Below are 21,732 nucleotides of genomic sequence, written 5' to 3' on the forward strand. Positions count from 1 at the left end.
GGCGTGTGCAACGCAGCCCGCATGATTGCTCGTTTCTTTTCTTTCTGCACTCCTCTGTTTTAGGCTGTTTTGTTAATTGGTGAACAAGGAACAGCTAAAACTGTCATCATCAAAGGATTTATGTCAAAATATGACCCCGAAAGTCACATGGTGAAGAGTCTGAACTTTTCTTCTGCGACCACGCCGCTGATGTTTCAGGTACTGGCTCCACGGTGTTGTCGCCTACTAGACTCAGGCTTATGATGAGTTTTCGCCCCTGTCCGTTGGACCCCTTGTAAACATCCACAGCTAGGAAGTACTTCCAAATATGTCTTCCATTATCAACATTACTCTAATTCGGTTTCTTTTTAGTTATTCTGTGCTGTATAATCTTAAATTATGGAGAAATAAGGCAGTGACATAATATGCTACAGCGACTCAGTGCTGTTTAAAATATTTATGTAGAAAAGCCAGACAGCATTTCAAAGTCTAGCCAAAGTCAGTGACTTTCTGAACAGGACTCTGGTAGCTCAGGAAAACTGGAGAGCACGGGCAAATGGGGTTACGTGAAATTAAAACGCTTCTGCACAGCAAAAGAAGCAATGGAGTGAAGAGGCCAACTGCTGGATGCAGAAATCCTTGCTTATTTATGCAGGGAATTCATATCTACAACCTGCAAAGAACTCAAAATTAAACACAAAAGAATAAATAATCCAACCAGCAAATGGGGAAATGAGCTGAGCTGATGCTTTTCAAGGGACAAAGTATAAATGACCATTCCTGAGGAGAGGTTCAGTATGCTTAGGAATTAGAGAACTGCAGGGCAAGACTACTTGAGATTGTCTCTCACCCCAGCCAGCGTGGGTATCAGCAAGAAAACAAATGACAACAGATGTCTGTGAGGATGCAAGGGGGCAACCTCGAACACTGCGTGCGGGGATGTAAGTCAGTGCAGCCCCAATGGTCAGCATGGAGTCGAACCTCCACATGACCTCCCCATGCCAGCCCTGCGAATATGCCCAGGTGAATCCAAGTCTGCCTTCTGATTACAAACTTGCACACTGGAGCCTGGAACCAGCCCAGGTGCTTTTCAGCAGATGGGGGCACAGAGCACGGGGTGTCCATATGCAATGGAGCCTTAGTCAGCCACGAGGCAGAATGAACATGGACGGAACTGAAGATCATCATGTGAGTTATAGGAGTCACACTCAGAAGGACAGACGTCACATATTCTCTACATGAGGGATCAGGGGAGGGCAAGTTTATGAAAACAAGAAGTGGACTTGAATGGAGTGAGAGGGAAAAAGATAGAAGGAGAGCGGGAGGGAGAGAGTAGTGGAAGGGCTGATTAAGATCGTGTATGGAAGTGTCATAATGAAGCCCCCTCATACAACCAAAATGTCAAACAAAACAAAACAAAACAAAACTTTTCTGAATTAGAAAAAAAACTACCAAACTCTTTGAGCATGCAAAATCCTGTTTTCCTTTTTGGGGGCCCTTAAATCAGCGATTTTGGAGTCATTGTTATTTTTTAATTTTATCTAAAAATATCTTATTTTTGTTTATGTATTGTTTGAGAGAGGGAGGCAGAGGGAGCTAATGGCCACTGCAGACAAACTCAGACACCTGCACCACCTTGTGTGTCTGGCTTATGTGGGTCCTGTGGAATCAAATCTGGATCCTTTGGCTTTACAGGCAAGCACATTAACTGCCAAGCCATCTCTCTAGCCCCATCTTCAATTTTTCATTTGCACGTGTAGTATGTGGTACATGTGCAGTGAAGTGTGCATGGCGTATGCATATGTCTGCACAGATGTGCTTGCAGGAGCATGGAAGGCAGTGGCGCCTGGCAGGTGTCCTTCTCTATCATTTACTCAGGTAATATGCGTGCTTCTTCGAAATTGAATCTCTCTCTGAATGTGGAACGTTAGTATTCATGAGCTCCAGCAATACTGCACTCTGCTCTCCACAGACTAGGGTTACAGACGTGCGTGGTCACACCCAGCTGTTTATGTGGATCCTGGAGAATCGAACTCAGGCTGTCTCAGGCCCGCATTTGTGCAGTAAGCACTCTTACTCACTGAGCAATCTCCCCAGAGTCGTGTTTTTTATTAACTTGAAACTTTGCTTGGACACGTCATGCGTTGGGACCACCGTTCCCCTCCCCCCGTCTCCACTCCACCGAGGCCCCCTCAGTGGGATTTCTGGTGTCCACCAGGAGTTGTAGGCTGTGAGTTGTGAGAGCAGCGGTCAGCCATTGCTGGGGGTCAGCGCCTCTGGATGTTCCCTCCCAGCCTGTGGCTGTTACATTCCTTCTGCCCGCTCTTCTGCAAAATTCCCTGAATCTTGGTGGGTGTTTCTTAAGTGTATTTTAGTGTTGATTGGTCTCTCAGCAGCTTCTGGATCTCTGCTTCAGTGCATTTTGAGTCTCCTCAGTGTCTGTCTGCATCAACCCAGCACACGTTGTCAGGCTTGCCGTGGAAGCAGCACTTTTGCTCATCTGGCCAGTTTCTCTGGGGTTTCACCTGGGTCCTCACTGCTGAGCTAGGAGTAGCTCATCTCTGCCATGGAATCAGCTATTTGATGGATCTTTCTTGAATCCAAGGGTGTGACTATCTAAAGGTGTGCTTTACAAATCTTTCCTTTCTTCATTCTTGGCATATCCACATCCCCACAATTCTACTCCAGGGCTTTCTCATGGAAGAACCCTGACCTGTCCTAGTTTCAAGGCTAGTTTTCCCAGTCTAGGTTTTTAGAACTTTACTAAACTTTTTTTCTTTTTCTTTTGTTATTAATTAGTTTTCTGTTCAGCAAATACAGGCAGTTTGGTACCATTATTAGGCTCATCCGTGACCTACTCCCCCCCTTAGCCCCTCATTGTTGAGGTATATGGTCATGCATTGTGGAGTTAGCCCACAGTTATGGGTAGGAGAAATGTCTCTGCACAACATGTGGCTCTGACATACTTTCTACTGCAAAATTTCCCTGAGCCATGTTGGGTTAATTTTTGGTCTGCTTCAGTGATGAGGTGTTGGGGGCCTCTGAGGCTCTGGCTCTCTGATTTGGTAGGTGTTGATTTTTTTCTGTATTGATCTCCTTCCCCCTTGTGCTGGTATCCGGTTCACCAAGAAAACAGCATCCTTGCATGTTTTGCCAATTTTTCTTAGTTTCAGCAAGGGCCCTTTTGAGTAAACTCTGTTTCTTAAATTGAGACATTGTCTTGAATTTCCTTGATCTAACATCCTGTGCCACACCCATCATGTCACATCAGAGTGACAGAATAAGACCTTAGGTTTGCATTGCCTTTCTCAGTAAAATTCCCAGGATTGATCAGGGTTTGCAATGGCTGACTGGATTTTTTTTTTTATCCTGGTACAAAGTGACTTGGGCTTATTGAGCCCAGAGGGAGGAAACTCAGTGTCAGCCCATGCCTCAATAAGTTGAACTCTTACATTTTTATTAGAATGCCAATAAATAAATTATCAAAAATGATCCTTATAGGAAGTAAATAGAAGGGAAATATTTAAGGAAACCCAAGTTCATCAAACTTTCTTTGGATGAACTTTGTTGTTCTTTACCTACTTAAATGGAAATATCAGCTCAATTGAAATTGTTGAGGGCATGGTGAAGTCATGACTTTTTATCACTTAATTTAATTGGTGACAGCAGAGTGCCAATACACTAAGACCATTGATTAAATTTCTAAATAAGACCGTCAACTTCATTATACTCCTCTGTTGGAGATGGCATTTCCAATACTGGCTAGCCTTCTGTCAAATGAATGCCATTTATTATACAGCATCTTAGAGGGAAGGGCTGGATGAAATGTCAACTCCAAATTATAGACACTCAGCTGTGGCATTTTTGTCTGTGGGAACAGTACATTAACTTATCCCAGGTCGATTACCTGCTAAGGTTAGACATATACATTTGATTCTGTTTCATGTTTAAAGAAATTTTGTTGTCTACTTTAGAACTCTTTAAGAGTTATAATTATAGCCTTATTTGAGGATGAAGGGCTTTAAAATTCAAAGTGTGGCTTTTCTCAGTATGTGTGGTAGTTATCTAGCTCTCCAAACTTCTTGAGACTGTAGTAAATCTTTAGGTCTGTGATATAAATCTGCTAACTAACTCAGAGTTGCTCTGAGTTCTTACTTCAGAACTCCCCCCCGCCCCACACGCTCAGGGGTTTCCAGGCCACTTGTGACTGAGCATCTACAACTTCAGTTGTCTTTTGACACTTCTAGTTTTGCTAACTTTCTAGAAGAATTTACAGAGTTCAGGGAAGTGCTCTGCTTACTATTATCATTTTCCTATAATGGATACATAGCCAAAAGAAAAGGTATATAAGGCAAAATAAGTGAGGGTCTCAAATGTAAACCTTCCCTGTCCTCACTATCCAGACGCAGCATCTCTTTCATAGACCAGGAAGCCCGCCATAGCTTTAGCATCTTAAGTTTTTTATTTACTTTTATTTTTTTATTTTCAGAGGAAGAGAATTGACATGTCATGGCCTCAGCCACTGAAATAGAACTCCAGATGCTTGCGCCACCTTGCATGAGCCTCACCTTTGTGCATCTGGTGTATGTGGAATCTGGAGAGTAGAATATGGGTCCTTAGACTTCACAGACAAGCACCTTAACTGCCAAGCCATCTCTCCAGCCCCATCTTAAGCTTTTATTGGAGTGTCATTTCATAAGCACAGTTAACCAAATCATTGACCATATTATGATTGACTTATCTCCAAGTTCCTTTTCCTCCCAGAAGGTCAGATGATCTCCTGTGACATAGACTGCCCCCCGCCCTCACCCACCACGTTTTCTTCCTGGCATGTGCTTGAAGACTCATATGAAAACGATCCTTTCACAACCTGAGGAGTTTGTTGAATGACAATGACATTCCCATTACTCAGTAAGTCCCACTGGTTTAAAGGTTTCCAAACAGGATCCACTGCTAGAAAACAGCCAGTTTCTTTGTTACAGAACAAGGCCCTATCACTGATGTTTTGCTAACAACTCTGGTATTTGCCCCTGTGAGGTATAAAGCATCTGTGATCTATGTCGCTTTAACATGAGAGGTTTATTGATCCCGTGGAAAATTATGTGCTATATAGAGAACTTGGTTTTTGATTAGTGTATATATTCATAAACTGTATAATAAATGTCTAGATGTACTACCGTATTTAAGGACAGTAACTACAAGAATAACAGAGCAAGCATTGAAAGCAGAAGTCTGTCTTCTTTGGGGTCCTTTACTCTGATACAGTCCTGTTTTACCTGCATCATTCTGGTTCCCCATTTCCCTCACTGTCACCAGGAGTCCCTGCACACTTCTTTTGTTCTATTCTGAGCATTACAGCACCATCTGCTGCCCCATGCCCAGGCCATGCCCATGCCTATGCCCACTCTGACTGCTGAGCATTGAGGCCCTCTACCAAGCAAGACTCATTAGTTTGAGAAAGCTTTCAATTAGCCAAACTGCTGTAATTAACATTCTCACTATAATTTTCAGTCATTCATACTAAATAGGGCTGCTGGAGCACAGCATTTGTCTCTGCGTCTCACACTCATCTGGATCACAACCAAATTGAAACCGTAGATGAAAAGTAGATATTGAGGTCTCCTGCCAGTTGCCATGGTGGCATACTGTCAAACCAGGAACACTGTTATTGCCAGGCTGTTTTCATAAAGGTTCCCTTTGTTTTTCCCCATGTTGTCATTTCAGCATCTTTTGTCAGTGGCAGGATTCTGTTTCCATCTATGTCTGCGACAGTTCAATTTACTTCACTGTTTCAAATTAATTCTTATAGTGGCCTCTCCCATTACTATCAACAATGTCTAGTATGGGCAAGAAATGATACCTACAATGAATCCCCTTTTGGCTAAGAAAAGTGACGTATTGTACTCAAACTACTATTGTTTTAATCCCCCCTTCTCAAAGTCATCTATGCCTTTAGAAATCTAAATAATCCAAAAAAATGAAAAGATGGAAAAGTGAAAATTAAGGGAATTTCTAAAAGACTGGACTCTTCCAAAATTAATCCTAAAGTAGTTCTAATACAACAGTAATCTTTTCAGTTTCTTTGTAAGAAGATATTTTTTAACATAAAGTTTAAAAATCATAAAGCCTAAAATATTTTTTGACATCCTTTCTGGATTCAGAGCCCCTTGTCTATAAGAAATTGTAAGCAAAAGCTTACTCTGTAAAATGAGTAAGTGCAGATACACTGTTCTGACATAGGAACTAGGAGATACTTGAAGCCCCTTCCAACCTGTTATTTGCCTCTGGCAACCCCCTTCCAGTTATAGAGACTCTTGACTTCCCAGAGCATTTCAAGAGGAGAATCCTAACAGATAAAAAAGCACTCTAAAAATGTCAGGTTTAAGTGTTCATATTAATGCAGCCAGTGCAAAGAGTTTTTTGTACTATGTAAATTCCAACAACTGGTTGGTGGCAGAGAATAATCTCAAAGCCATTTCCCTTCCCCTCCCTTGTGCTTCTCAGGACTCACACCAGACTCCTTCCCTCCCCCTCATCTGTGCTTCTCAGAATTCATACCAGCCTCCTTCCCTCCCCCTCACCTGTGCTTCTCAGAATTCATACCAGCCTCCTTCCCTCCCCCTCCCCTGTGCTTCTCAGGATTCATACCAGCCTCCTTCCCTCCCCCTCCCTTGTGCTTCTCAGGATTCATACCAGCCTCCTTCCCTCCCCTCCCCTGTGCTTCTCAGGACTCACACCAGACTCCTTCCCTCCCCTCCCCTGTGCTTCTCAGGACTCACACCAGCCTCCTTCCCTCGCCCTTCCCTGTGCTTCTTAGGATTCACACCAGCTCCTGCCTGTGGCTTTTATTTCCCCGGTGTAACATGCACAGGACTGATTTATCACTTAGTGCACTCACTTCATTTTCAGCATCTGGATATGTGTTCTTGTATTTTCATGTTATTTCAGTTTCATTTTTACAATTTAGAATCACCAAGGAGCATTTTAGATATTACTAATGTAAGATGTTTCATTTTGTTTTAGTAAATTGCAATAAAATGTGAAGATATTATTTAAGGAGTAGATTTTTAAAATGCAAAGTATAGCCTCTCCATTTTTACATTTTAGTAATAGTACACATGTAAAAAATGAAATTCAAGTAGATTTAGATTTGAATTTAATTGTATGCACTATTTATGACAAATGACTTACGTGTTTGAATACTAGTGACATAAATAATAAAATGTCTTTATATTTGTATAATGAATTAAGCTTCTCACATCACATTTATATTTAATCCTCTGTAGAGTGTATATACATATATGTGTGCATCTATCAATTCTAAATTATTTACATATCACTTATTGAGAAATTTCATCTATGAATATAGAGCAAGTTGGTTATGTTCCTGTCCCTTATCCTTCTTATGACCTTTTCCCCCCACTGTCCATCCTCAGGGGACCCTCTTCTTTTAAGGTAGTCCTTCCTTTGTTTGGTTTTCTTATTCCTTTTGTCCTCTTCCATTTTCTATGTCAAAATGTTGATGTGCTATGTTGGTCTTGTGGGGGTATTGGTAACTACTGTGGGATCATGAATGCACCAGTCAGGTTATGTGGGGAGGGTAGTGCCCCAGAGCATGCCCACATGCCCTATGGCGCTTATCTTCTTTCTGCCCCTCTATTGCAATGCTCCCTGAGCCATAGATGATGTGGCAGGAGCCTGCTTTAGGGCTGAACAATCAACAGCCTTTTGTTTTCCACCTTGATGAGCACTGAGTCTTCCCAGTGACTGCCTCCATCTCCACAGAAAAGCTTCTCAGCCTGCCAGTGAGTGCAGCATTCATATTCCTCCTATGACAACCTCTGCAATGTTTCACGAGCCCTGGAAGATACAAGAGAGGTGATTGTCCAGTGCTAATCCCTGAACTTTCTCTTCTTCTTGTCATGTTGATGAGACTTGGGTCTCTCTGATACTAGCAACCATCTTTTAAAAGAAGGTTCTTTAACCAAAAGTGAGAACCGCATTACGACAAGGACTTACACATACAAACTTACAGGACTGTTTGATGAGCATAATGTTTTGTTTAGACAAAGAACAGTAGAAGCGTCTGCTAGGGCCCATGTTCTTCAAAACCACAGGTTTTTGACTTAATCCTTGGTTTCAGGTGTGAATTCCCTCCCATTGAGCAGGAGCTCTTACCCAGTCAGGGAATGGCTGATTACCCCATAACTGCTGCTCTGCTCTCACACTGGTGTGAATTCCCTCTCTCTGAGCAGTGGCTCTTACCCAGTCAGGGAGGGGCTGATTACCCCATAACTGCTGCTCTGCTCTCACACTGGTGTGAATTCCTCCTTCTGAGCAGGGGCTCTTGCCCAGGCAGGGAGCGGCTGATTGCCCTGTAACTGCTGCTCTGCTGTTGCACGGGGGGGGGGGGGGGGGGGGGGGGGGGGGGGGGGGGGGGGGGAGGTGGGGGTGGGTGGGGGGGGTGGAAGGGAGGGGGGTACCTCTCCACTGGGCTGGTGGTTTTGTACTTTTCAGGATCACTGTTCCTTTGACTGTTGATGACTTCTCTTCCCCAGCAGTTTGCAGAGTGCCTTCCTGCGCTGTGGCAGCTCTTGGGCAAGGGAGATGGCTTCCATCTAAGCTCCAGCTTCATTTCTTAGTGTCCTTCAACCCCAGTCTATGGCCATACCACCCAGAATGCGATTATCTCACGTAACTTGGATATCTTTAGGTACCTACTTGATTCTTGGCCATGAGCCAGAAATACTGTGACAGATGAACTCACACAGGTGCTAAGTGGGCAAAGTTGTAGCCTTACCTTCCTTCCATCCCAGTGAGAGCCATTGTGTAAAGACATGCAGATCACCCAGATTCTGGGATACACATGCCCCACTCATAGACATGGTTATGCCAATAAGTGGTGAATCCCAGAGCTTGGCAACACACAGGCTTCCCAGTCATATAAGAGCCTGTTGGCTCCCCTCCACTGCAATGCTATTCCCCTTCTCTGGTTCTGGGAACAAACACATGCACAAGACTATGTGCAGGTAATGTCATGAGTACCCCTTGTGATATACTCCAAGGATTGTAAATCCCCGTGCAGAAGGGGGTTAATTTCTTTAGTGACATTTATTTTTTTTATTTTTATTTTTTTATATTTTATTTATTTATTTGAGAGCAACAGAGACAGAGAGAAAGACAGATAGAGGGAGAGAGAGAGAATGGGTGCGCCAGGGCTTCCAGCCTCTGCAAACGAACTCCAGACGCGTGCGCCCCCTTGTGCATCTGGCTAACGTGGGACCTGGGGAACCGAGCCTCGAACCGGGGTCCTTAGGCTTCACAGGCGAGTGCTTAACGGCTAAACCATCTCTCCAGCCCTTTAGTGACATTTATAGAAATGAATATAGTAAAGGACTTGATGACTGTATGTGTATCTGACATGAATTTCATGATTATTTTATAATTATGTTGAAGAATTGTAAAGACTGAATTGTCTCAGAACACTCAGTTGACCCTAGATTTAGGCCTCCTGTCTTAGAAGGAAGGATGGGAACTCAGCTCATCTCCATTTCTATTCCAGTTTAGTTGTTGCTTATTAGAGTCCCTGCTGTGCCTGGGGCTCATATTTGCCTCCCATGTATGTGTGAAATGACAGATGACAGTGACAGATTGTATACCATGATATGCTGACTACAGTGTTTTGTTTTTTTTTTTTTAATTTGAGAGTAACGAAGCATGAATGGCTCTTAGTCCAGTCCTGTGCTAGAGATTTTGTTTTATTTTTTTAAATCAATTGTTGAGTTGAAGGAAGTGACACTTCTGGGTGATCATTCAAATAAGTCAGTAGTTCACAGTGTGCATTGGTTAGTCTCATCCTGGGAGGCTTTTGGCTTAGAACGGGCTTCCACTAGTGCATAGCAGTCACTCTAAGCCCGCAGGTGAGACAAGCGTCGCTTTGTAGTGTACATCTTGTTACCTGGGCAGAGGCTAATGAAGACCTTGCGTGAAAACAACAGTGAGACATAGAAGGATTTTTTAGGGGAAAGAAGCAGGAAAATCTACTTTCACAGAATTCCCCCGAAGCAAACCCCTGGAGGACTGAGCTGAGCTGGACGACAGCACCCTTTAGCAAGGCAATGTTAGCCGAGAATGGAGGTCAAGAGGCAGACGTGACTGCCATCCGAGGTGCCTGACAGAAAACAGTTGCAGTAGTTCTTCAAGTTGGGGGAGGGGGTTGGTTGGGTTGGAACAGGATGGGAAGTGGGAGTGGAATCAGAGCACAGTGTAATCCTCAGCATTTGTGGTCAATTGAATGGATATTGTTAGAGGAGAGAGAGGAAAGTCAAAGACAATTCGGGATGCAATACATCTAATTACTTATGTATTAAATATTTATAAGCACCATTCCGTAAACTTAGATGGAAAGAGGAACAAGATGGAAAATATGTCTGTACTCTTTTCACTCTAGTCAAACAAATGAGAATATCTACTTGGAGCATATAGCTTTTTATGTGGCTTTTCATGATGTGGGACGTCCAAGCATTTCTAGTCTCATTCAAGATGCCAGTTTAACTACCCCTCACACTTCAGCCAAGCCACAGCTGAAACCACAGAGGAACTGAGGAGACAGGCAAGAGTTTTGCTTCCATGCTGAACCTGATAATCAGACCCTGAGGATACTCAACATCTACCAAAGCAAAGACCCAGAGGCTCCTAAGAGCTCACCACTGAGGTAGACTTAAAATTCACCAAACATGGCTCAGGGAATTTTGCAGAAGAGGGGGCAGAAAGACTGTAAGAGCCACAGATTGAGACATCATGCCCAGAGGAATTCCCTCCTCCCCCAAATAACTGACTACTGCTCCCACAATGCATAAACCACAACTCCATAGGGAATATCTGCAACTCCACTGAGGAGGGTCCCCAGTGGAAGAGAGGCAGGGACAAGGGAAAAGAGGCTGCCAACATATGACATGTCCGTATGAAATATATTAATAAAAATAAATTAATTAAACAAATTAAAAATTTAAAAAATGCCATTCAAGCATGTGGCTATTTTTTAGCTTTTAAATTCATTAGATAACTGTTGAATGGATAGCAGTTATAAAAACAGAATCAAATCCTAATTATGCACTCACAAGCTGCTTTATTTCCCCACTTTTTTTTCCTGACAATTTGTCTCTTTCATGACATATAGTATACTCGTCATTTTTGTCACCTCAAAGTAATTAGGGTCATAATAATAGGGAAGAAAGTGCAGGTATATGGTTATTACGCTATTATTCTAATTATTCCACCTGTGCCCCCCCCCCCCAACCACGCAAGGTATAAAATCTTCATGTGGCAGAGTTCTCATTAATAGACATGGAGATGTCTGGAAGGTTCTGTCTTGCCTTAGGGGGCTGTCAGGAGGTTATTAATTGGCTTATGCATTTAAATTCATTGAAAAGCAGAGCTAAATTTAACCCAGCACATTAAGCAGTGTGGCTCTATGTCAGGGGAATATGAAGTTCTTTCTGCTGTTGTATAATTTCACGGGAGATTTGTTTTGTAATTGAATGAGTTCTGATGTATTTACATAACCTTCCATTAAGATGATAAAAATTTCACATCTCAGGCTATTATTTATTAAAATGATAATGGAAACTTATGATTTGCAATTACTTCTAAGATTTGTAGAGACAGTTCTATAGCTTTTTTGTTTTATTTTGGGACATTTTGTAGTTGTACTTGGTTATAAAAATCATTTTTTTAACTTGTTTACTCTTTGTCATGAAACAACACAATTTTGATTGGAGGAGAATTTATTCTGTCTCAGGATGCTATCACTACCCCTGCATGCGCACACACCATCTCTAATGTGATTTAAAATCACGCACAGATTTCTTCAGCTGGTACAGTGAACATAGCGCATTAAAACTTTGAACTTGTGGAGTCTGAGAACGTTGAAGCCCTTTCTCTTTTCTAATTGGTATTCTGTTGGTTTTAAGGGACTTTTTTAAAAAAAAACTTAAGTATAGTTGACATTTATTAACAGCAATAACAGTGGTCTGGAAAACAGGAGATATTGGTAGAGTCTTCTTCCTGGAGCGAGCATGTGCTTGGGTCATGAGACCTGCTTTAAAACAAAGGCTGGAGCCAGGTAACGTTTTGGATGGTGGCTCATTTTAAAATCTTTTGAGCACCACCGCTCTCTGGAGCCTGAGGCCCTTTCAGTCCCTTCAGTTTTCACAAGCCTTTCAAATTCCTTTCACACTGCCAGGAAGATTTTAGAAGAGCACCATATGACCTCCTTTTCTAGCACTGATCAGCAAGACAAGGGATTCACTGTGTGGGCCTGGGTCGTACCGGCTGCAGGAAGTAACTGGCGTCCTTCTCAGAGAAGAAAGTGGTTTTCGGTTTGTGGCAGGCCATACGGCTCAGAGCACAGACCTAAGCAACTCCTTGCCTAGTAACGCTGTTTAACAATATCTCAATTATGGTAAAATTTTTGCCACTCTGGGACCTTTAAGTAATAGGTTAAAAGACATCCATGTAGATAGAATCAGATGAAAATAAATTTTTAGAAAGGGTCAGAAGAGTCTCATTCATTCAGAATTTTCACTGACTATAACATATTAAATCCTAAATGAAACCAGAGTTTCCAAGGTTGTAAACATTACACAGAGAAATTTAGGTTCTTTAAGAATACGTTTCAGAATTAAGGAAGACATTTTGACTTTTCTAAGCAGTTCTTATAATTCAGAGTTTCTCAGTTGTTTTGTAGTGTGTTTTTAGTATTTGATCATGTTGTAGAGAAGATGTCATAGTCATTTCTCTTGCCTTATTGCCTGCAGAGGACAATAGAGAGCTACGTGGATAAACGCATGGGCACAACATATGGCCCTCCTGCAGGCAAGAAGATGACTGTCTTTATTGATGATGTGAACATGCCAGTCATCAATGAATGGGGAGATCAGGTATATTGATCTTACTGTGCATCTTTAATTTTTTAAAAAAATTTATTTGCAAGCAGAGAGAGATAGAAGAGTGGTTGACAGAGAAAATGGGTATGCCAGGGTCTCCAGCTGTTACAAATGAATTTTAGATGCATGTGCCACTTTGTTCCTCTGGCTTTACATGGGTACTGGGGAATTGAACCCATGTTGTTAGGTTTTTCAGGCAAGCACCTTAACCACTTAGCCATCTCTCCAGCTCTTATTGTGACTGTTTTTGATGAGTAAATTATATATATATATATATATATATATATATATATATATATGACATATATATAATGTACTTATATATTTGTAATATATTAATATTAATATAATACACTTAAATATAATATATGCATATACATTTCAACATGCAATTCTTGAATTCCAATAAATGTTATTCATTTTTTTAACCTTCGAACTTTACTCTATGAACATATTTTGGTTATATCCCCTTGAGGTTATATTTTTATGTTCCCTCTCCCCTTCCGCTATTCTCCTGAGGGTTCTCTTCAGTGGAGTTATTGCTATTAACTGTGGGGTTGAGTGTACCTGTTCGTCTTTGTTGGGGGTGGGATTAATGCCTCGGATACTCCTCCCCACCCTGTGCATCTTACACTCTTGCTGCTCCTCTTGTGCAATGTTCCCTGAGCCCTGGAGGTCGCCCTTCGCACTGAGCTTCTCGGGGGCGTCTGACTTTTCTGCTTTGATAAACGCTCTTCTCCAGAAGAGTTAGCTTTCTGGGGCCATAAAGGAATGACATACTAATGGTTGATGTTGTTTTTCTCAGGTCACTAATGAGATTGTAAGGCAGCTGATGGAGCACAGTGGCTTCTATAACCTAGAGAAGCCTGGGGAGTTTACCAGCATCGTGGACATCCAGTTCTTGGCAGCCATGATCCATCCTGGGGGTGGACGCAATGACATTCCCCAAAGACTCAAGAGGCAGTTCTCTGTCTTCAACTGCACCTTACCCTCTGACGCTTCTGTGGACAAGATCTTTGGTAACACGGGTGTCGGTGGGCAGTGGGGAGGGAGAGCACTCACTTGCCTTCCCATGAGAGAATATCCACCCGGGGGTGTTGCAGAGAGCATTTCTCAGCTCTTTCCTCCACAGTCTTATCAGTCTTTACTCTTTTGACTCACACAATGATTTGTTATAGGTGGCACTGAATTAGGTGCCAAAGTGGATCTTTTCTACCTTTTTTCTTTTAGTTTAATTAACTGTTGTTAACTTCTTCAGCAAGGAAGATAAACATGAAATGGACATGGAGATCAGCTGTTTCTTTAAGGGCAGACTCCTCACTATAATCCAATGTTAAAACATGTAGTTGATACTTTAACAAATAATGAATAAAATTAAAAATGAAAACAATGCTTTTTAAATTTAAATTTTAAAAGTTTATTTATTAGAGAGTGAGAGAGAGAATAGGTGCACCAAGAACTCCAGCCACTGCAAATGAACTACAGATACGTGCCCTGCTTTTTTTTTTTTTTTTGAGGTAGGGTCTCACTCTAGCTGAGGCTGACATGGAATTCACTATGTAGTCTCAGGGTGGCCTTGAACTCATGGCGTTCCTTCTACCTCTGCCTCCCGAGTGCTGGGATTAAAGGCGTGTGCCACCACACCTTGCTTAATGCCCTACCTTTTGCATCTGGTTTATGTGGGACTTGGGGAATTGAACCTAAGTCCTTTGCTTTGCAAAGCAAGTGTCTTAACCACTAAGCCATCTCTTCAACCCCAAACAATGTTTTTTGACCAAGGAATTTTAACATTCACCTTCTCATTTGTGGGACAAAATAAATGACAGAGGTATGCTTGGGGAAAAAAGGGCTTAAACAGCCTGCAGATCCAGAGGACAGAGCCCATCATGGTGGGGCAGCAAGGCCGGCCAGAGCAGGAAGCTGGTGTCAGGCAGTCACATCGGCAAGGAGGAGGCAGAGAGAGAGGAGCTCTCAGGACTTGGCCACATCATCCTGCATTTGACACAATTCCTTCAAGGCTCTGCCTTTGAAAAGTTCCACAACTTTCTGGAAGATCACCACCAGCTGGAGATTAGGCATTCACACATGAGTCCCTGGGGGACATTCTACATTCAAATCACCATAAAGATCCACAAATACATTAAAATTCCTTCTCTGATCATCAGAGTAGCTGAAAAGACAGTAATAATTATTCATAGATGAAAGAGGTGGTGCTCCTGATGTAACTTAACTGAAGAGTTTCTAGCTCAATATATGACCATGTATACTTAACTGACCAACGAAAATGCACTTATGACTGATTTTTTAAAATCTTTTTTTAGTTATTTTTATTTATTTGAGAGCAACAGAGAGAGAGAAAGAGGCAGATAGATAGAGGAAGAGAGAATGGGCGCACCAGGGCCTCCAGCCACTGCAAACGAACTCCAGACGCGTGCGCCCCCTTGTGCATCTGGCTAACGTGGGTCCTGGGGAATCGAGCCTCAAACTGGGGTCCTTAGGCTTCACAGGCAAGTGCTTAACCGCTAAGCCATCTCTCCAGCCCTATGACTGATTTTTAAATTGCTCTTTCCATAAGAAGAGAGCAACGTTATGGAAAACTCTGTTAGGTATTAATTTACAATTTCTGAAACTGCTACTAAGAAAAAAAAAACTCATTAAGATTACCCTAATTAATTTCTGGCAGACTAAAATGTCATTTTAGCACCCCAGGGTAGTGGAGTGTGGCAGCACTCTGCCTTCAGTCACAGCGGTGGCAAGGTTTGGAAACTAAATGACATTTGAATTATCTAAACTTGGGGAAGAAAAGTAGATTAAAAGTAATCACTACTATCACTTTTAATTATTCATTGATGTCTGGAAAATATTATACAGAAAGTGTAAGATGTATGCAAAGTCAACAATGGGATAGGAAATTGTATAGGATCTAGTGAAACATTTTTCTTAATCCTTTTATATGGCAATTTTGTATGTCTATCATTGTTACTAAGTTAATAATATTAAATTAGTATATTGAGAGATTTCAGCAGTATTTACCTCCTCTTTCCGTCCCCTCTTTTCTTTTTTGTTTTTTCTTTTCTTTTTCTTCTGTGTTGGGAACTCAATCCAGGGCCTTGTGTATGCTACGCCAGGGCTCCAACACTGAGCTGTCTTAACAGCCTCTCAGTGGTGCTTCTTGATGACAATGCAGTGACTTAGTTAAGCCTCTAGCTATTTTCAATATTTGAAAAATCATCAGAACACTATATAATATTTTCTTTAAACTGTAGCTCCTGTTAAAATATGTAATTACATTTGTGCAAATTCTGCATTACAGTGCTTGCCATTTTAACTGAATTTTTCTGAGTGACTAGTTAAGGTGCTATGATCATTCACCCTTTTAGGTGTAATCGGGGTAGGCCACTACTGTGCCCAGCGGGGTTTTTCAGAGGAGGTGCGAGATGCAGTGATGAGACTGGTGCCCCTGACACGCCGCCTGTGGCAGGTGACCAAGGTTAAGATGCTTCCCACACCTGCAAAATTCCACTACGTGTTCAACCTTCGCGATCTCTCTAGAATCTGGCAAGGGATGCTGAACACAACTTCAGAGGTCATCAGGGAACCTGATGTAAGTGATATTTAAAGGAGAAAAGCAATCGCAGCCTGGGCGATGCTTCTGCGGGCACGTTTGCCTGTTGTGCAAGCGTGACGACCTGAGTTTGGACCCCCAGAACCCAGAACCCACACAAGGACAGCTGTGCTCATGTGTGGCTGTGGCCTCAGCATGCCCGGACCGAGACGGCGGCAGAGGCCGGGGAGCTCCCGGGAGCTCGCAGCCGGTCCTACCGGCGTCGGGCAGCGAGAGCCCCGCCTTGCTCAGAGCCGAGCGTGAGCCGGACAAGCACTGCGCATGCGCTCCACGTCCTCCACGCATCACACACACCGCTGGAGAATGGTATTTCCCTACATAAATAGATAGTTTTTGGGTTTTTTTTTTGTTTGTTTGTTTTGAGGTAGGGTCTCATTCTAGTCCAGGCTGACCTGGAATTCACGATGTAGTCTCAGGGTGGCCTCGAACTCACGGCTATCCTCCTACCTCTGCCTCCCGAGGAGTGCTGGGATTAAAGCGTGCGCCACCAGGCCTGGCTATTTTTGTTTTTCTTTTTTGAGGTAGAGTTTCACTCTAGCTCAGGCTGACCTGCAGTTCACTTCGTAATCTCAGGATGGCCTTGAACTCATGGCGATCCTCCTTCCTCTGCCTCTGGAGTGCTGGGATTAAAGGCATGAGCCACCACGTCCGGCTTTCCTACATATTTTTATTAACTGTGTTTTCACATAAATTATCAAAAATATTTTGAGATATATTTAGTATGAATGTTCATTTCCTCACTGGTACTGATTAACGTGAACAAGGAAAAAAGTAAACATTGGGTCAGAAAATTTTAATTACAAGTTGTAATTAAATTGATTCATGTTTATGAAAATAGTATGCACAATTATTTCCTAATTACTAAAATGAAACAATTGATTTTGTTTTCCCATAAGATACTGTTTTCTTATAATAATAAATAATGGAAACAAGCAAGCTTGATTTAGTCTATAAGTCTTCATACTTGGAGCTTGACTTGGTAAGTTAAATAGGTAATTATCTTTATATATAAGCATTCAGAATGAAAAACAATCATCTTGGTAATCATCCATGATTTGACCATGTAACTAGGTGTACTAAAATGATTGTGCATGCTGGCAAAAATCGAAAAGAGGCAGCAGAGTAGAAAATTCATTTAATAAAAAATGAGCATTTGTATATAACTTGAGTGTAACAGTTCTTAGTTTTATAAGAATGCACACACACACACAGACACACATGGCACACCCACCAATGAAGAACAAAACAATTTCCTTCTAGCTAAGAACATAGGTTAACAACCTAGTAAGCTTTCTTCCTCAAAGCATGCTGTGTGCTTAGCATAAGGCAAGGCTATCTCTTCTTTGTGGAGCTGAGGTGTAGTAAGCCACCTGGCTCTTGGAGAGTTCCCTACTTAAACACAGAGAGGGCAGAATTGTCAACAAACTGCCAGTAAGCACATCATGTGCCAACTGCCACAAACCTTTTTCATCTTTCTCACAAATGCTTAAAAATAGGTCACCACACTTGGTCACTTTTCAGGAGTAAGCATTTTGTGGAAACCCACAATTCTTATAATAGCTTGAGAGTCAGTATTATCTCAGTGAATATTTCAAATTGATTTTTTTCCCCACAAAGTTATTAGCCAATTAGCCAGACATGGTAGCTCATGCCTGTAATCCCAGCACCATGGATGCTGAGGTAGGTGGATCATCATGAGTTTCAGGCCATCCTGGGCTACAGAATGAGTTCCAGGTCAGGCCATTCAGGGCTAGAGTGAAACTATCTCTCAAGAAAACAAATAAACTAACCATTATTGGCATATATGTAGAATTAAGGGATATGATTCTCCCATAGTCTATATTTGGGTAGTCATTGTTTGACACTACTTTTAGGTCTGCATAAACAATTATGGAGTTGGTTTTGCCATGAAATTTTCCTCAGTGAATGAGCTATTGAATATATTTTTATACTCTGGAAACCGATTTATACTTTTTGTATTCTGGTAATCAAATAGAATATTCTCATCAGCAATCCAGCCTTTTAAGTCATGAAGTAAGACATGTCTGCTCACCTTTGAATCTTAATCATGAGCTCAGACAAATATTTATTTTTCTTGGTCTACAACAGGACTGTTGTATATTTCAGTGAATTTTGGGGCCTGTGTTGCTTTGTTCAGATAATGCAGATATTTTTGTCTCAAAATTTCCTCACTTGTGTTAATTCAGTATGCCTTTGTAACACCTCCGTTGTACGCACACAGGGGTTGCTCATGGGGTATTTTATTCCGCACTCAGGCAACATGACAGTAGGCGTCATGTTCAAAATGACTGAGTTATCACAAACTGAAGACCATTTTCTATGGTATTAGTTTGTTGTTTGATATGTTTTCTTTTTAAATCAGAGACCACAAAACAATAAACCTATATGAGACCAATCTGAAGTAAATTTTGGGCATATTTGAACCCTTTTTGAAGTGTTGCCTTAAAGGCAGAAAGATGATGCACCATAATATATCAGTTTGAGCTTCCATTTGTGGCATGATAGGAGTTAATGATGTACTTACTGTTGTCTTTCCCAGGAGCTGCTAAGGCTGTGGAAACACGAGTGTAAGCGTGTGATAGCTGACCGCTTCATTGTGTCTGAGGACGTGACCTGGTTTGATAAGGCTTTAGTCAGGTTGGTGGAGGAGGAGCTTGGTGAAGAGAAAACACCCGTGGTGGACTGTGGGGTTGACGCTTATTTCGTGGATTTCTTGAGGGATGCACCGGAAGCTCCAGGTAAGTGAAGCAAGCAGGCTCTGAAGTCTACCACACGGGAGACGCGAGGACAGAAGGTTCTGCTTGCAGGGGTTGAGGTTTTGTCTAGAATGTTCCTGGCACAAGGGTAGGGTAACATGAGTGCTCAGTGGATATCAAGGGGGTGGTGGCTGCGTAATCATAGAGCTCAGAGTTGAATTACTTTTGTGTTTATCCCTCTTGGATACTAAGTAGGGTAAGGATTTAGGGTGGAATACAAGGTACCTGTGGCTTGTTGTCCATCTGCAGTGGTAGTCAGCTTCACCTTGCTGGGACAAACATCCATGTAGACACAGTTTATGGGGGCACAGATTTATTTCAGGGTTACAGATCCAGGGGAAGTTCCATCACTGGTGGAAGAAGCTGGCTCCCTTTTACATATCCAAGCAGAGAGAAACCACAAACAGCACCACAAATGCAAACAGCCAGAGCTCAAACTGCTGTCTCCACACCTTTGGACTGACAACCAGATCCACTCACAAACACGCCTTAGGGCTGGACTCCAGGAACACCCCCCACCCCGTGACATCTCCTCTAGTCAGAAGGCTAGAGACCCAAGTTACAAGTTCACTTTTAATTAAAACATCTTTAATTAAAACATACATTTCCATTGTCACATTCAAACGACCACACTGGCCCATTATTGATGAGCTGATATATCTTGGACCTTCTTGAACCTTATTCATGATCGCAGATGCAAATGCAAATGTGCACGTCATAGGCACTGTGGGGAATGAAGGAAGTGTTCTCTCTAGAGTGTGTGGGCATCTGGATCACACCTCCTGCTGAATGAAAGGCAGAGAAAGTGATGACAATCAGTACTGTTATTCAGACCATCTGAAAGTTGAAGATGAAAAGTGAAGCCTTGAATTCTGTGAGCTGCCATTTTAATGTAACCGAGAAGGGAGGAACGACATTGAAGGGAGCATTTTGAGACACAGTGTTATGAATTTTGTCCCCATAGAAATATTCTTTCATTTGAAATTCTCTTGTGAAATTGATGGTGGACTCTAATTAGCTTGCATATTTAAAAGGCACATTTAAATACCTACTAATCATGTCTTCTTCATTGGAAATGTCCTGGTAGCCCCTGACTACTTTTGGTAACAATGTCTGTGGTCTATCAAAAGTTTCTGAATGACAGCTGATAAGAGGCATTCAGTGCTGACTATACAGTTGAAAGAGGTGGCCATGCTTGTCTTTAAAATTTTTGTGTTTATTTTTATTTATTTATTTAAGAGCGACAGACAGAGAGAGAAAGAGGCAGATTGAGAGAGAGAATGGGTGCGCCAGGCCTCCAGCCACTGCAAACGAACTCCAGACACGTGCACCCCCTTGTGCATCTGGCTAACGTGGGTCCTGGGGAGTCGAGCCTTGAACTGGGGTCCTTATGCTTCACAGGCAAGCGCTTAACCACTAAGCCATGTCTCCAGCCCCATGCTTGTCTTTAAATCAAGTCAAACATGTACAGAGCCCTATAGGGAAAGAAAGGGCATCTTAAGAGAATTTTACCTTGTATTCATTGTACTTACTTATCATTTTATTTCCTCTGATTTGAGAAGGATAGTCACTTTCAAGGAGCCAAGCATGTTACTGCATTGGGGCCAGTGCTTTACAGGGTGAAGCCCAATCTGTGACTTCAGACCACTTGGCTTCCCATAGCCTGGACGGAACATCCGTGAAGGAGTTATAACTAGAGCCATCTGAGTAGCGAGTGCTCGGCAAATGGGTGGATTTGAACGCATTTGGGGCCACACTCTGTGTTTTGTCATAAGGTTAGGGTAGGACAGCTCAGCTGAAGATGCTCATAAGTGCTGAAGGGTCTGCTTGCCCTCGAGCACCCTGTGGGTCTGTGTGGCTCATGCTCTCTCCTTGTTGCTGGTGTTAACTGGGTGTGGATCTAGGCACCTCCAGCTTAGCTTTGCCTCCCATTGTTGTAGGTATGCTGGGATCACACAAGCATGTGCCACTTTGCACCCAGCTGTAGGTGGGTGCTGGGGAATCGAACCCAGGCCAGCAGTCCTTGCAAAGAAGTGTTTTTAACCACTGAGCAATCTTTCTAGCCCCTTCCTTGCAATGCTGAAACTAAGTCCTCACTTTTAATTTATTTTTTAAATATTTATTTATTTATCTTTTTTATTAATTAGTTTTTGTACTCAGTGAATACACTCAAGTTGGTACCATTATTAGGCTCATCTATTACCTACCCTCTCCCCTTCGCCCCTCCTAGTTGAAGTATATGGGTCGTACATTCTGGAGTTAGCCCACAGTTATAGGTAGGATAAATGTCTGCATATCCTGACCCAACGTGTGGCTCTGACATTCTTTCCACCCCTTCTTCCGCAAAATTTCCCTGAGCCATGTTGGGTTCATATTTGGTCTGCCTCAGTGATGAGGTGTTGGG

General features: G+C 42.3%; 1 protein-coding gene across 1 annotated transcript in view; it reads left to right on the top strand.

Moving 5' to 3' along the window:
* Dnah5 (dynein axonemal heavy chain 5) overlaps positions 1 to 21,732 on the top strand; it is a 247,680-nt gene that overhangs the window by 137,786 nt on the left and 88,162 nt on the right. Inside the window, exons 47-51 of the mRNA XM_045132474.1 lie at positions 64 to 198; positions 12,798 to 12,920; positions 13,732 to 13,945; positions 16,307 to 16,530; positions 19,112 to 19,310. Coding sequence (XP_044988409.1) covers positions 64 to 198; positions 12,798 to 12,920; positions 13,732 to 13,945; positions 16,307 to 16,530; positions 19,112 to 19,310 — 895 coding nt within the window. The remainder of the gene's footprint in view (positions 1 to 63; positions 199 to 12,797; positions 12,921 to 13,731; positions 13,946 to 16,306; positions 16,531 to 19,111; positions 19,311 to 21,732) is intronic.

Source organism: Jaculus jaculus, chromosome 13 (assembly GCF_020740685.1).
Source record: "Jaculus jaculus isolate mJacJac1 chromosome 13, mJacJac1.mat.Y.cur, whole genome shotgun sequence".
Classification (NCBI taxonomy): Eukaryota; Metazoa; Chordata; class Mammalia; order Rodentia; family Dipodidae; genus Jaculus; species Jaculus jaculus.